The sequence below is a fragment of the Brassica rapa genome, chromosome A06 (genome assembly GCF_000309985.2).
Source record: "Brassica rapa cultivar Chiifu-401-42 chromosome A06, CAAS_Brap_v3.01, whole genome shotgun sequence".
Lineage (NCBI taxonomy): Eukaryota > Viridiplantae > Streptophyta > Magnoliopsida > Brassicales > Brassicaceae > Brassica > Brassica rapa.
The window spans coordinates 9,422,652-9,435,472 of NC_024800.2; the positions used below are offsets into that span (position 1 = coordinate 9,422,652).

General features: G+C 39.2%; 3 protein-coding genes across 4 annotated transcripts; 1 reads left to right on the top strand and 2 right to left on the bottom strand.

Annotated features, from left to right (window-relative positions):
* Positions 1-2,044: 2,044 nt before the first annotated feature.
* Positions 2,045-3,213, bottom strand: LOC103872996 (probable calcium-binding protein CML44). Its single transcript, XM_009151423.3, has one exon. It carries the CDS (start codon positions 2,773-2,775, stop codon positions 2,311-2,313), a length of 465 nt encoding a protein of 154 aa, XP_009149671.1. The 5' UTR covers positions 2,776-3,213; the 3' UTR covers positions 2,045-2,310.
* An 855-nt stretch (positions 3,214-4,068) lies between these two features.
* Positions 4,069-6,233, top strand: LOC103872997. Of its 2 annotated transcripts, none has more exons than XM_009151424.3 (5): positions 4,069-4,287; positions 4,406-5,231; positions 5,318-5,543; positions 5,729-5,817; positions 5,937-6,233. In XM_009151424.3, exons 2-5 carry the CDS (start codon positions 4,446-4,448, stop codon positions 6,003-6,005), a joined length of 1,170 nt encoding a protein of 389 aa, XP_009149672.1. In that variant the 5' UTR covers positions 4,069-4,287; positions 4,406-4,445; the 3' UTR covers positions 6,006-6,233. The 2 variants fall into 2 exon arrangements, with proteins under 2 accessions (XP_009149672.1, XP_033128554.1); XM_033272663.1 differs by having other exon boundaries at positions 4,085-4,225.
* A 52-nt stretch (positions 6,234-6,285) lies between these two features.
* Positions 6,286-10,507, bottom strand: LOC103872998 (zinc finger CCCH domain-containing protein 7). The gene is made up of 10 exons (XM_033272662.1): positions 9,199-10,507; positions 8,893-9,088; positions 8,649-8,799; positions 8,473-8,569; positions 8,236-8,310; positions 7,822-7,912; positions 7,465-7,738; positions 7,346-7,388; positions 7,176-7,279; positions 6,286-6,898 (listed from the first exon to the last, which is right to left on the bottom strand). Exons 1-10 carry the CDS (start codon positions 10,346-10,348, stop codon positions 6,509-6,511), a joined length of 2,571 nt encoding a protein of 856 aa, XP_033128553.1. The 5' UTR covers positions 10,349-10,507; the 3' UTR covers positions 6,286-6,508.
* Positions 10,508-12,821: the final 2,314 nt, after the last annotated feature.

A 12,821-nucleotide genomic window follows, 5' to 3' on the forward strand; every position in this document is an offset into this window, starting at 1 on the left:
ATGAATAACACATTATAACTTAACCCAAACAAGTTTAGAATATGGAAAACAAGACTTAACTCTATAATTTCCAAATGTTAGCAAAAAAAAAAAAGACTTAACTCTATATTCTTATAAATTTATAATCCACCAGATCAGACCAATATTAATTTAATAAATTTGAAATATTAGAAAAGAACTACATATGGTTAGAAGTGGTGGTTCGTTGTTTACACAGCCTTGCGTCGCCGGCTCAAGTGGTTAGAAGTGGTGGTTCGTTGTTTGGATCGGGTAGAGAGGTTTGATTGTCAGTTCTGTGGTTCGCGGCTCTTGTAAGACGGATGAGATCTCGAAGAGAGCGAGGAGACTCTCCGCAGAGAGTTTGGAAAGCTGAAGGAAGGTGGTTTCGGTGGAGGCTCTCCGGTTTCGAGCTCCGCCGTTACGAGGGTTCCGGTGGTGGTGTTCTGGCGGCTTCTCGCTTGGGTCACGGTCGGGTTGAGGCGATGGTTGACGCGTGGCGTGCTGATGATGTGATTTCAACACGCGTCCCGCTTCCTCGATGCGTGGCTCATAAGGAGAAGTCTGGGCCGTATAGTTCGAGTAGAATGTTGTGGGCTGCAGGCCCGTTTAGTTTTTAATCCATGCCCGTCGGCTTTGTGGGCTTTTGTTTTTGTGAAATGTTTCTGGGCTTTGGACTAGTCTGTTGGGCTCGGGCCCTGTTTGTTTATGTTTTTATTAATAAAAAAAAAACTTTGACGGAAAAAAAAAAAAAAAAGAACTACATATGCAAAGACACAACTTGTACACTTGTAAGGATCCCCGTGACGAGTACCGACTAGTCATCATCAGGGATTCAATTGAAAGTGAAGATAAAATGCAAAGGGGTTTTTTAATCAAGAGATCTAACAAAACTAATGTACATACCGAAAATGTTATAATTAAATTGAGGGTCTGGTGTCTATCAAAATAGCAAGTTACAGAGCATACTCTTGTAATTCATGTGAATGTTGGTGTGTATACAAAAACTTTTGAAACACAGAGAGATATGAACATTTGCAGTGGGTGGTGAGATGATTTAATGTGGATGAATATGGGTAGTTTAAAAGTCATATGCATATTTAATGAATTTCTGCATCACCCAACATGTACGTATTCATTAACTGTACATATGCCTAAAATCAAATGCTATGTACTTGCCAATATTGGCATCATGAAGGTTTTGCAAATTTAGATAAAACTGTAGCTTTCTCTTACATAAATACTAGTTTACTCACATGGTCTAGTTTCAATTAATATGGCAACATGTGTCACCTTCAAAACATAAATACTTATGCTTATCAACTTCTGTAGCACCCTAGATAGATTACTACTTTGAATTTAAGATTTCATAGAGATAATAGATTCGTTTACTAAACCGGATGTACCATGGGAACCAGGAATACCGAAGTATTGTCCAGTTTAACTTTCCTGGCCAACAAGATAAGAAAAGCCCAATAGAAACAACATAAGAAACTTCCAGTACAATCATATGAAACAACTGTCCAAATTATGTTATACGCCAAGTCCATACATACTTGTTCGGTCGATATGCCAAGTCCTTGCTTTTTTTTTTTTTTTTTTTTGTCAAACAGATACTTCATTAAATAAGAGACTTGGACCCGCCCAAAGTTAAAAGTTCAATACAGCAGAAACAGAAGACAGATAAATAGGATGGGCTGAATGAGCCGAAATAGAGGTTGACTGGGCTAAGTCCCTTTCTGCGAGGGCATCAGCGTCTCGATTCTGAGCTCAAGGGATGAAAGAGAACGTGATATCGGAGAAAGCGGACGAGATCTGTTGAATGCCAAGTGCTTGCCTCTTTAACAATTGTCAAAGGTATACTTTACATTTTTTATGCACCTTATTGGTTGATCTAATTAGTTCCAAAAAACGTATCTAGTGCTATAGAATAGGTTAGCTATACAATATTGCATGACCCAAATTTGGAGTGTTTTCCAACTAATGTCATAAGATAACCGGATCATCTATCACCGAACTACAATGTAAACTCTATAAGTCAAAGACAAAGTCAAACTTTCTACATGGCTATTGTTCTGTTTTAAAGGCTCGAACCCCGGAGAGAGTGTTACAGCACATTCACAAGTCTTGCTTACAACTTAATCACACAACCATGCAGGCTATACTTAACGTATGATTATGCAAAAAAGTAACAGAGATGTATATTTTTTACATTAACACATAACAATATATATAAGCATATATACTTACTTTAAGGAGTTTACACACAACACATAAAACATGTCACACGGACTATACACACATATGCAAGCATCATTGGACATGTAACATCATGTTCTTGAACTCTTCAAAATCAATAACACCATCAAGATTCTTGTCATGGGCTCGAATCATCCTCCCACAATCCCAACTCTTTGTCTCCTCCTCGAATCCGAGCCGTTCCAACACCGTTCGAAGCTCCTCCGACGAAATATAACCATCTCCGTTCACGTCAAACACATTAAACGCCCCCACAATCGCATCATCATTATCAACAACACTATCGTTCTTTGTTTCCTTCCTATTCGAAACGGCGTCGTCGTAGAACCGAAGGAACTCGTCTAAGTCGAGACTCTGTTTCCCAACGAACAGTTCGAGTTCTTCGGGAGTGTGTTCGGACCAGCCGAGTCTCTCTAGTATCCAATGAAGCTCGTCGAGGGTCACGAGACCGTCTTGGTTCTTGTCGAGCTTGTGGAACATTCTTTGGAGATCGTTTATGCTTATGAATGAACAATCCATACCTCTCGGTGTTTCTGTTTCTGATAGTTTTAGACGTTTTGGTTAGCGTTGGTGAAAATATGGGTACTCTGTTTCTGAATAAAGTTTCAAGCTTTATCGGCTATAGACTCTTCATAAGTACGTACGGACGGGGAAGGTATACTTGTAGACGGAAGCGATTGAAGCGGGAAACTTCGGAGAAGATGGTTATGAAAATGACAATTGTTTTTTTCTTCTTTTAAAATGACGTTTCTAGAAGAAAAGTCATTAAAACACGACATTTCTCTCATTGATTTTTTTTTTTTTTTTTGTCATCATTTCTCTCATTGTTTTTTTTATAGAATTTATTCGTCAACTATGACCAGGGGCGGTCCTGGACACATCGAACTGAAACACCGGTTTAGAACCCCCAAATTCTTTTAAAAAATTTACATAAGAAAGAACCCCTAAATTTGTAAAAAAAAAAATTTTTATAAAACCCTTACTAAATTGTTTTAGGCCCCAGCATCTCAGGGACGTCAACGAAAATATGTATTAATGACTCGTCTAGTTCTAATCTAATACTGTACTATTTTGTTCAATTTATTTAACTTTGAATAACGGGTGTGATTAATAATCGTTGATGATTTTACAATTGCGAAGCTTACTATTCTGAATAAATATAACTTAACATATTTTGATAGATTAGTATTATGTAGTAGAGTGTTATATTAATATGATTTTGACCTATGGAATGTTCGGTAATGTTCTTGAGTTACGCGGCATTATGGTCCACATATACTAGAGATTTATCACCGGCCACATACGTTACGTACGAACACATTCCAATTGATTTTTCTTTTGGAGAAACAAAAAACGACAATTTTATTGTTTTCATGTGTATAATATAAACAAAACTATAGTGTATCATCGCCGATTCCACACCATTCCATACGGTATAAAATGAAAAATACTTTTAAAACCATAACTTGTGGTCTGAAGAAAAATTTCAATAAGTCACCAGATTCAAGTCCTGGCCACTAAAAAATTAACATTTTGACATCGTTAGGAAGAAAGAACCGATACGTGGTAACACGTGATTAGTCTGGACCATTTTTGTAGGGTCAGGATATCCCTGTATAATTAAAAAAAAAACTTTTAAAATCCGATAATGTATTTTATTTTTTTGGGGTCAACGATAATGTTTCATTTTACGATAGAAAATTGTTAAATATAGTTAAATATTATGAAGGCCAGAATCTGAGCCCAATTCAGATATTTGGGCTTTATCCTTTAGTTCGGCCCAAAATGAAAACATTAAAGGTTGTGTAATAATGAGAAGCGACAAAAGCGGAAACGCTCTCTTCTCGAGTTGGCGCTTTATCTACTGACCCTCTACCTCACTGATTTTGACACTTGGAGTTCAGTGGGAGCCATGACGAGATCTTCGATGAGACCAGTCAATTGCTTTTTCTAGCCACTAAAATTTAGAGTAACATAGTTCTTTCTCTCCTCCTTTGATTTGACTGTTGAGAGATTTCTAGAGATGTTTATGTAAGTGAATCTCTATGGTGATCTGTTTATAGATGCAGAAGTCCCAAAAAGCTTTTGAGTTTGTGTGGTCATTAACTAATATCTTCAATGTTTACCCTCGCATCTTGTTTTTTTACAGGACTGTGACATGAAGTTATAGTTAATCTCTGCCAGTTAAGATGAGAAACCTGAAGAAGAGACCTGTGAAGAAGGAGCCTATTGTGATTGACTTAGACAGTGACGATGATGAAGGTGTTCGCTGTGGTGAATTGAACGAGTGTATGATGGATACTGATGTTTCATCAGAGTCTGAAGAAGCTAATCCCTCCAACATGCAAATGACCTTTCCTTCTAATGCTGGTGCTAGTGATGATGATGATTGCGACAACAAAATTGATGATCAGTATCTCAAGTTGTTTGATAGTCTCATGGACGATGGAAACTCATATCTGAGAGATAATCCACTGAGGTGTATTAGGTATGGAGTAGATAACGGAGGATACGACATACGCGAGTTTAAAGGTAAGCGTAAGAGCAGAGAAGATCTAAACACTGGTGGTCGTGCGACTAAGAAGAATGTTGTTGTGTCAATGCCTCCTCATCGTGTCCAAGCAAGTGAAAAGAAGACAAGGGAGTTTGTGTTGAAGAGAAGAGAGAGTCCTGTGAATGATAAGAGTGTTGACGCAACAAGTCATGCGAGGAGAAGCTCGCAACACAATGTCGAAGCTCGCAAGAAGGAGATTAGGGAAGCCGAAATGGTGCCTGATGAGCATTACAGATCTTATCTCACATCGTTAGTGGACAAGTGGAAGAGCTCAAGAACTAATCCTGAGAAGGAGGTACGAGTAAAGTGTGAGAAAGATGTAATGTCTCTGTCTGATTCCGACAGTATTGAGGTTGGTGATCGTCCTTTTCTTGATGAAGAAGATTCTCCGTTTGTGCCATCAAAGAGTTATAAAGTTGTTGTAAGTATATTACCTTCATTCACCTAAGCTTTTGCCGTTTTTTAAATTTTATCTTTTGACATGATCTTTTGTTGGTCTGTAATAAGGATTTGGAGGAAGAGAGCGATGATGAGGGTAACCAATGCAATTCTTGGTTTAGGAAGGAGATAATGAATGTTCTCAAACAACCATACAGTGAAAAAGAGTTCAAAGAGCTTGAGCATGAAGCATCGGTGTGTAGATGGTTGATCAAATCCAAGGAACTGTTAGATGGAAGGGATTTTACTTATACAACGAATCAAAAGAAACCTTCATATCTTGATCAGTATCCAGGTTAGCTATATACCATATCACATGTTCTTGGAAAGTTATGCTTTGCTTCTTCTAGAAACAATATGGATAAACAGCTGATAGTGCTGAATCAATATGGATACCTTCTGCTTGCTTTCAAATTTCAAAGATTTTGCTATGTGTTCTTTACCTTCATGTCGAGTTTTGCTATGGTTTGGTTTTCGCAGAGTTCAAAAGGATGTTCGAGAAAGCTTTATATGGAGAGAATCGCCATAGAGCTCTGAACCTGCTGCGTGGCTTCATCTTTTATTTAACGGTATATGTGTGACCTGTTTATCTGTTATTTGAATCGTTATAAAGAGTAAAAAGATGCTTTTGTATGTGATCATCACTATACAAGGGATTTAATTGCTGGATGTTTTTTTGTTATCTCAGAAAGTTGCTCGCCATGATGCATTCAAACCTTGGCTCGACTATGAATGTTTGAAGATCACATGTTTCTGAAAGAGAGGCTCTTTAACTGATTAAAACCGACTCCACTTCCAGTTCCATGCGAGACCTTTGTTTTAACTTTTATGTCATAATCTCGATTAGGCTTTGCTTTTATTGTGTAAAATTAACTTGAATCATTGTGTAGTAGTATTAGTTCTATCTCAAAACTAGCCGAATGTTTCAAGTTTCTGTAATGTGAGTTCTCTCTCCCTCTTTTTATTGGATGCAACTTCGACTTCAGAGATTAAAATTTAAGTAGAAGTTTCAAGCGAACATATAAACAACAAAAGAGGAGAGACCACCAAAAAACAAATGTATTCAAATTTTTGGATCAATTACAAAAACATATGTACAATTCTTCTCTGTATGAAGTAAAGAGTATATCTAGAAGAGAACAAAAGCTAACTAACTAAAAGAATACAAACAAACGTATCAGAAGACCGTGTAGTTTGTCTTTCTACCAGAGAAAGCTTACCTTTGTACTCGACCAAACAAAAACTGATACCTGTTTCTTCTTACCGCATCAAAGCTACTGGTTTGATTAGCTCGTATATTGAAGCAGGTTCTTCACTCTCGCTGGAGATAGATTGCTCGGTGGCTTGATCATTGTTATCACCGGCTTCTTCCTCAGTAGCCCCTAGGGATATAAACTCGAAGCCTTCTTTTCCAAAATCTTCACTCTCAGTGGGATGTCTATCCACTACCATTGGCTCAGACTCGGAAAAGAGTTTCTGAAGTGAGCCAAAGTAACGCCCACGGGGATTTTTCTCTGATGGTTCGCTTGGTCTTTTCCTCTTTATTCCTTTGCCTTGGTTCTTGGGGTGGTGGAGCTTGCATTTCGATCCTTGAGGGCATGATCCAGTGGCTTCGAAATCTGGGCAGGTGTATGAATGCTTCTTCCGACACTGTTACCATTATGTAGAGACAACAATCCGCAATCTTTAAATTCATCAAGTGGTTGTGAGTGAAACGAGAGGGATAAGTAAAATATGTGACATACAGCCCATGTATGGATCTCTCTCTTTTCCTTATACTCCTTGAGGTACTAATCAACTTAATATGCTATTTAATTCCTCAAAGAATTATATTAGAAGGAGGCTCGCTAAAAGATTCACTAGTAATGCATAAGAAACGAGCATATGCATGTGAATCGTGGCAATGAATTCTAAGTTGAAACCTTACCTCGTTTCCGTCTGAACAGTATCCCTTTAAAAACCCATCACATATAGCAGCACTCGGGTTGACATGCACATGCCTATATGGACATGCCTCATTGTTGCATAGGCCTGCATTGTAGGTATTAGTATTGTGTGTACCCGCGATGGGATCTTAATACAATTGGAAACTCTTACCTTGCAGAAAATAAGAGCAATCAGGCATCCTTTCTGGAATGACCTGTGGAAGAAATACGTCAAGCAGTTAAAGATTTCTGTGAAGCAAAAAATCTGCAGCAATGACTTCGTAGGACGACCTTGTGAGTCAATTTGCAATTATCATTCGCACACAATCCATTCAAAAACTTGGTGCAAACTGCAATTTTCGAGGGGTCGTGAACATATGGACATTTCCCGTCATCTTTGTTGCATTTCCCGAATCTTGTGAAGAACTGGCAGTACTTCTTCTTCTTCTTAGCCAACCGCAACCGAACATTGTGCAGGCTCCATCTGACCTTCTCATTAGCCAACGCACGGGTTCGTTTCTTTGGATCTCTGACAAGCTGGTTACCATTTCCCACACGTACATATCTGCAAAATTGAATTCAAATGTTAGATTGAGGCTCCAGAAAGATGAGTAAAATTATATTATATTTGAATCAAGAATAACATACTCTTCATGGCCTATCACCAATCTCTTTGGGATGAAAGGTCTTTTCGCGCCTTTCCCATTTTCAGTAGGTCCAGAGCACGGTGAATCAACATCTAACAAAGAATCATTTCTTAGCTCAGCAGAGAGATACATTAGGTTAAGACTCTCGTGCAACTAATGAAAAACTAACAGTTCCAAGCCTAGAGAGTTCTCACAATCCGATCAAAACCTTGGTTGAGACTCATCAACCACCTAGAGGGAGTGAATAAGAGATAATACATGTGTGTATGATCGGATTATCCATATACTACAGAATAAGAAGCTCCAGATAACGGATCTTTGTCCCTGCTCGAGGTTCTGTTCTCTAAATCCTATTTTGATATTATCACTGCTCATCTACAAAGCGTTTATGAGTCTTAACTTTAGGATATCCTACCAGATATTCTCTGAAGAGTTCGCCTTGAAGGATCCATTTTATAGCGCAGAGAACCAAACCTGAAAATGCGCTCCCCTGAAGAACAGAAGTCGATAAGAAAAAAACCTTTGAGGTTTGCTGAAATAGAGGCTCAAGAAAATAAACCCAAGGTAAACTGACCAGGAGGCCTCCAAAATTATAGAATAATTCGTCCAAAATAACTGGCCATGCATATTTTTTTACCGTGAACCAACTTACGTGCCAGATGGTTTCTGCTCGTCTTCCTAGTACTACTTTGTCCAGAATGCTTTTCATTTTCTTTCTTTGAAAATGCAGCCACAGCCAAAGTGGCTTCCTGTACAAACAGAGGAAAAAGAAAGTTGTATACACCACTTTTTCGATTGTGCTAAAGACACTTCAGTGAAGAAACTAACCTCATTAGCTTTTCTCGAGTCTCTCTCAATGGACTTGGACCATTTTAAATGCGACCCACCAATACTTAAGACCTTGGATTTTCTAAGTGAATACCCGTTAGTTGATCTTGTGTATACAGTATGTCTCTTCCTCATCGTTGACAACTTTTGGCTGAAGATCAGAACGCCCTGTCATCAAGTTTGCAAACACAAAAACGAGAGCGTCGCAGCTCAAGGAATATTGAGTACATTAGATTGTAGATACCTGATATTGGAGAAAGAACCATTTCGCAAAGCGGAGACTGAATTCATTAATCGTCTCCAGTATGTCACTCTTTTCCAAGGAACAAGTTGTGGCAAGATCCTCCGATAGCGCATGTGACTTGAGGGCAAGTCTGATTGTTGATCATTTTGCGTCCAAACCAGAGAAAATTTTGACCGCTTATATGGTCTCGTGACAGCTACAAAAAAAAAAAAAAAAAAAAAAAAAGAGGACCAGTATATGGAAAACGGAATCTGATACTTGATAGATGTTCAAAGAGCGCTAAAAGATATTTATTTCTTTACATACCAGCGTCGGAGAATGCTGAGCAAGATGATCTTTCCGACACCATGGTTGCAGATGCTCGTGAATCTAATGCATCATCAGGTGAGTGATTGACACGACTCTCGGAAGTCCTTACTAGCTGATTTTTATTTCGCTTGAAGTAGCCATCAGAGGTAGGAATCTGGCTCCTACTTTTACTATGAATATCTGAATCTGCAACCAACTGATTTGCCTTCCTCTTGACATATACGGTTCTCTTCAAATCTGAAGAATCCAAGTTAGGAGGAATTTTCTTCTGCTGGCAATCTGAAGCATAATCTGTCTGAATTGGTATGTCAGATGTCTTGGATGTATCTCCACCAGAGTGCGGAACACTAGCTTCTCCAGATGTAGCAGAATCCATGATAGACTCAGGTAAACCAGTAGTGGGGTGATCCATGCTGTAAGATAATGCACATTTTCCTGAAGGAGCATCAATGGCATTTGATACTTTGGAGGTGCTGCTGTCAGAGGGAGGCTTTGACTGCTTCTCAAGAGTGGGTATTTTTCCTGCTTTAACAAGAAAAGAAGCGTTACCTACAGCAACCTTACTGGCAGATCCTGTGCTTTTGTTTTCTATACGGTTTAATGAACCACGGTGTGGGATTGAACTTTGCCTAGCTACAAATTGTGCAACTTCGGGAGCCACAACAGTTCCAGTAGAAACAGATGAGATGCCCATTGTCAACGTAGTTCCAGTAGTATGTTGTTTTGGCTGCGTGGAAGCAACTGAAAACACATCTCCGAAAATTGAGTCAGAGGGAAAACCGTTTCCTGATGCAGGCACTGGTACTTGCGGTCTGGTTGTTGTAGAGCTTATTACTGCAGGTGTCATATGAGGCTGTGGTATATTGTTGGCAATTGAGTTAGGTGCTGTCAAACCATATCCACTTTGACTCGAAGGAATTTGTGAATTCACTTGCCCAGAGGGCCCAACACTTCTGCCGCTGATCCAATTAGATGGCACAGGTTGGTTTGCGGTACGAGGCGCAATAGTCCCTCCAGGTGGCATACCCTGGCTTTGAAAATTTTGCGGTGGTTGAGATGGAGGTGGCCCAGTTAATTGGTTCTGCTGGCCGGGGACAACTTGCTGATTACTAGTGCTCACGTTTCCACCCATTTGAGATCCTCTCATAGCAGCTGCCACTGATGTAACGCCCGGAGTTTGTGCAACAGGTCCCCTGGGCTGTGGAGAAGGTGTTGCAGCAAGATTTATTTTGGGAGCAGGGATATTGGCTGAAGCAGGACTATAGATTGCAGCCTTGACAATCTCAGGAGTCAATTCCCGTCTACTTTGTTGTAAAACTTTAAATTTTTTGCATCTGCGTAGACCATACCTTGAAAAAAGAAGAAGCCACCATTAACATCCAAAGATTAGTTGCTCACGTGTGAAATTATTTAAATATGCAGAATTGCACGCGAAGCTCTATGCATATGCATGTCACAGACAAGTAGATACATCTAAATTGCTTCTGTATCATTAAAAATGCTATATGAACATATCCACTAGACCACAATGCATTATCTAATAGCAGCAGTATAGATTACAATGACATAAACTGGACTACGAGCTTAAGAATGAAGAGAGAGGTCCCTCAACCACCCAGAAGAGAACAAATTTGATAAATTAACGTCACACTTCTACCAACGATTACACAGATCAAAGATCCAATCCAAAACCTATAGGAACTACAAGTATTCTCCACCGTTTCATAACAATCAAAAGAAACGAAATAGATGCAGATAAGGCGAAAGAACCTGAGCAAGGACGGGTTTAGGCAAATTGGAGCCTTGGAAGAAACCGACAGCCTCAGCTCCACTGATACGACCGTCTCCATCCAAATCTGCTCTCCTGAAATACGTATCGAACAGATCCTGGCCCCCCGTCGGTCTCGGCGCCGCCATTTGAGGATGATCCGAAATCTAGCAGCGAAGACAGTCTCCAGAAGCTTTCGCCATTAAAAAAAAAGCACAGAAGAACGTGTAAAACTGATGTTTTATGGCAAATTTATCTATTTGAGACACAACTAATACGAAATCACACAACAATTTGATGTTTTGCATGAAATTAGCTGATGGCCGCCATGGAAATAGCTCTTCAGAGTCGAAACCCTAAAAAAAAAATATGAGGAAGATGATGAAAATTACGACTACGCCGCTGATTAAAAAAGTTAAATAAAAAAAGAACCCAAAATGCGCTTAGGTAGCGTCGAACCCGGCGACTGGTGATCAAATTCAACAACTCTTACCACTAGGCCACAGGAAATTAACGGTAACTGTCCAACATAGTAGTTCAACTAAATCAGTGGTGGAGGAGCATCAATGGCTTTCCTGATCCAACATTATATAATCTATTACAAAAAGTATCCTAAAAATTGAAAATAGTACAAAAACTAATCTCTACTTAATCACTGGTTAATCCCCAATTTTTTGCTAATTCGATAGGCCCAGACCAGCCGCCCGACTAGCGCTTAGCTTAGTTTTGAACATGGACTCAGGTAAACCAGTGGTGAGGTGATCCATGCTGTAAGATAATGCACTTTTCCTGAAAGAGCATCAATGGCTTTTGATACTTTGGAGGTGCTGCTGTCTGAGAGAGATTTTGATTGCTTCTCAAGAGTGAGTATTTCTCCTACTTTAACAAGAAAAGACGTGTTACCTACGGTAACCTTACTGGCAGATCCTGTGATTTTGTTTTCTATACGGTTTAACTGGATAGCAGATAAAGGCAGTCCAAGGATAACTCCAGGAGAACCATAGGGTTTTCGAAGAAGGCTATTCCATTTAGGTACATAACTATTACAAGATTGAGCAGTCACTATAGGGAATTTTTGTTCTGTAGAAAAAGTAGACGACAAAGGCTTGACAGCAACAAAAGAAGAGGCATCAGAACTAGGCTTTCGATGCCAAGTGTGATGCTTATTAGGAGGGTTAGCATTTTTCTTAGTGTCAGACACCAAAGGCATGGAATGGGGATAACTTTTCTGAGTACAATAATCTTCTTTTCTAATTCATACCTAGAGCTCAAAGATGTCTTATTTTGGGGATTCCGATCTGGCACAGATTTTACATGATCGTTAACATGTGTCAATGCAAATTTAACATATGCACGTGATGATAGATGAACTCCTGAATCACCAAGAATTTAAGTTCCAGCAACTTTCCCATCAGCTGACAATGCTTCACCATCAAATATATCAGTCTTAATATTGTTCCGTGAGTATTTCTCTAGACCACCAACATCAGAATTTACATCAGATTCCGGAGTTCTGTACTTAGTGGTTCCACCGGATGGCTTTACTTTCTCATTATAGTTGTTAGAGTCATCAACCATAGAAGCAATATGAGTTTCACTATCTATCGGTCTGTACAGATTTGGAGAGTTGGATAGAGAATCAAATGAAACTGAATCCCCACAAAAAGCAACAATATCAGTTCCCAGAATTCTACACTTCAAAGTTTCACCAGAAGGGTTTGTTTTCTCTTCTTGAATATCTATAGCAACATTCTCAGCACAATTATTTTCCTCATGCATGATACCAACTTGAGATTCACTGTAGTTAGTTTGAACAAATGTTTTGTTTTGCATCTGCTCATTCATTGCCATC

Excerpts from the sequence above, each read along its gene's own strand:
- LOC103872997 (XM_009151424.3), top strand. The coding sequence starts at position 4,446 with ATGAGAAACCTGAAGAAGAGACCTGTGAAGAAGGAGCCTATTGTGATT. Across the intron at positions 5,544-5,728 it reads ATATCTTGATCAGTATCCAG|AGTTCAAAAGGATGTTCGAG; the intron begins GTTAGCTATATA and ends TGGTTTTCGCAG. Across the intron at positions 5,818-5,936 it reads GCTTCATCTTTTATTTAACG|AAAGTTGCTCGCCATGATGC; the intron begins GTATATGTGTGA and ends TTGTTATCTCAG.
- LOC103872996 (XM_009151423.3), bottom strand. The coding sequence starts at position 2,775 with ATGGATTGTTCATTCATAAGCATAAACGATCTCCAAAGAATGTTCCAC.
- LOC103872998 (XM_033272662.1), bottom strand. The coding sequence starts at position 10,348 with ATGAGAGGATCTCAAATGGGTGGAAACGTGAGCACTAGTAATCAGCAA. Across the intron at positions 8,570-8,648 it reads ACTCGAGAAAAGCTAATGAG|GAAGCCACTTTGGCTGTGGC; the intron begins GTTAGTTTCTTC and ends CTGTTTGTACAG. Across the intron at positions 7,739-7,821 it reads TTGGTGATAGGCCATGAAGA|ATATGTACGTGTGGGAAATG; the intron begins GTATGTTATTCT and ends TCAATTTTGCAG.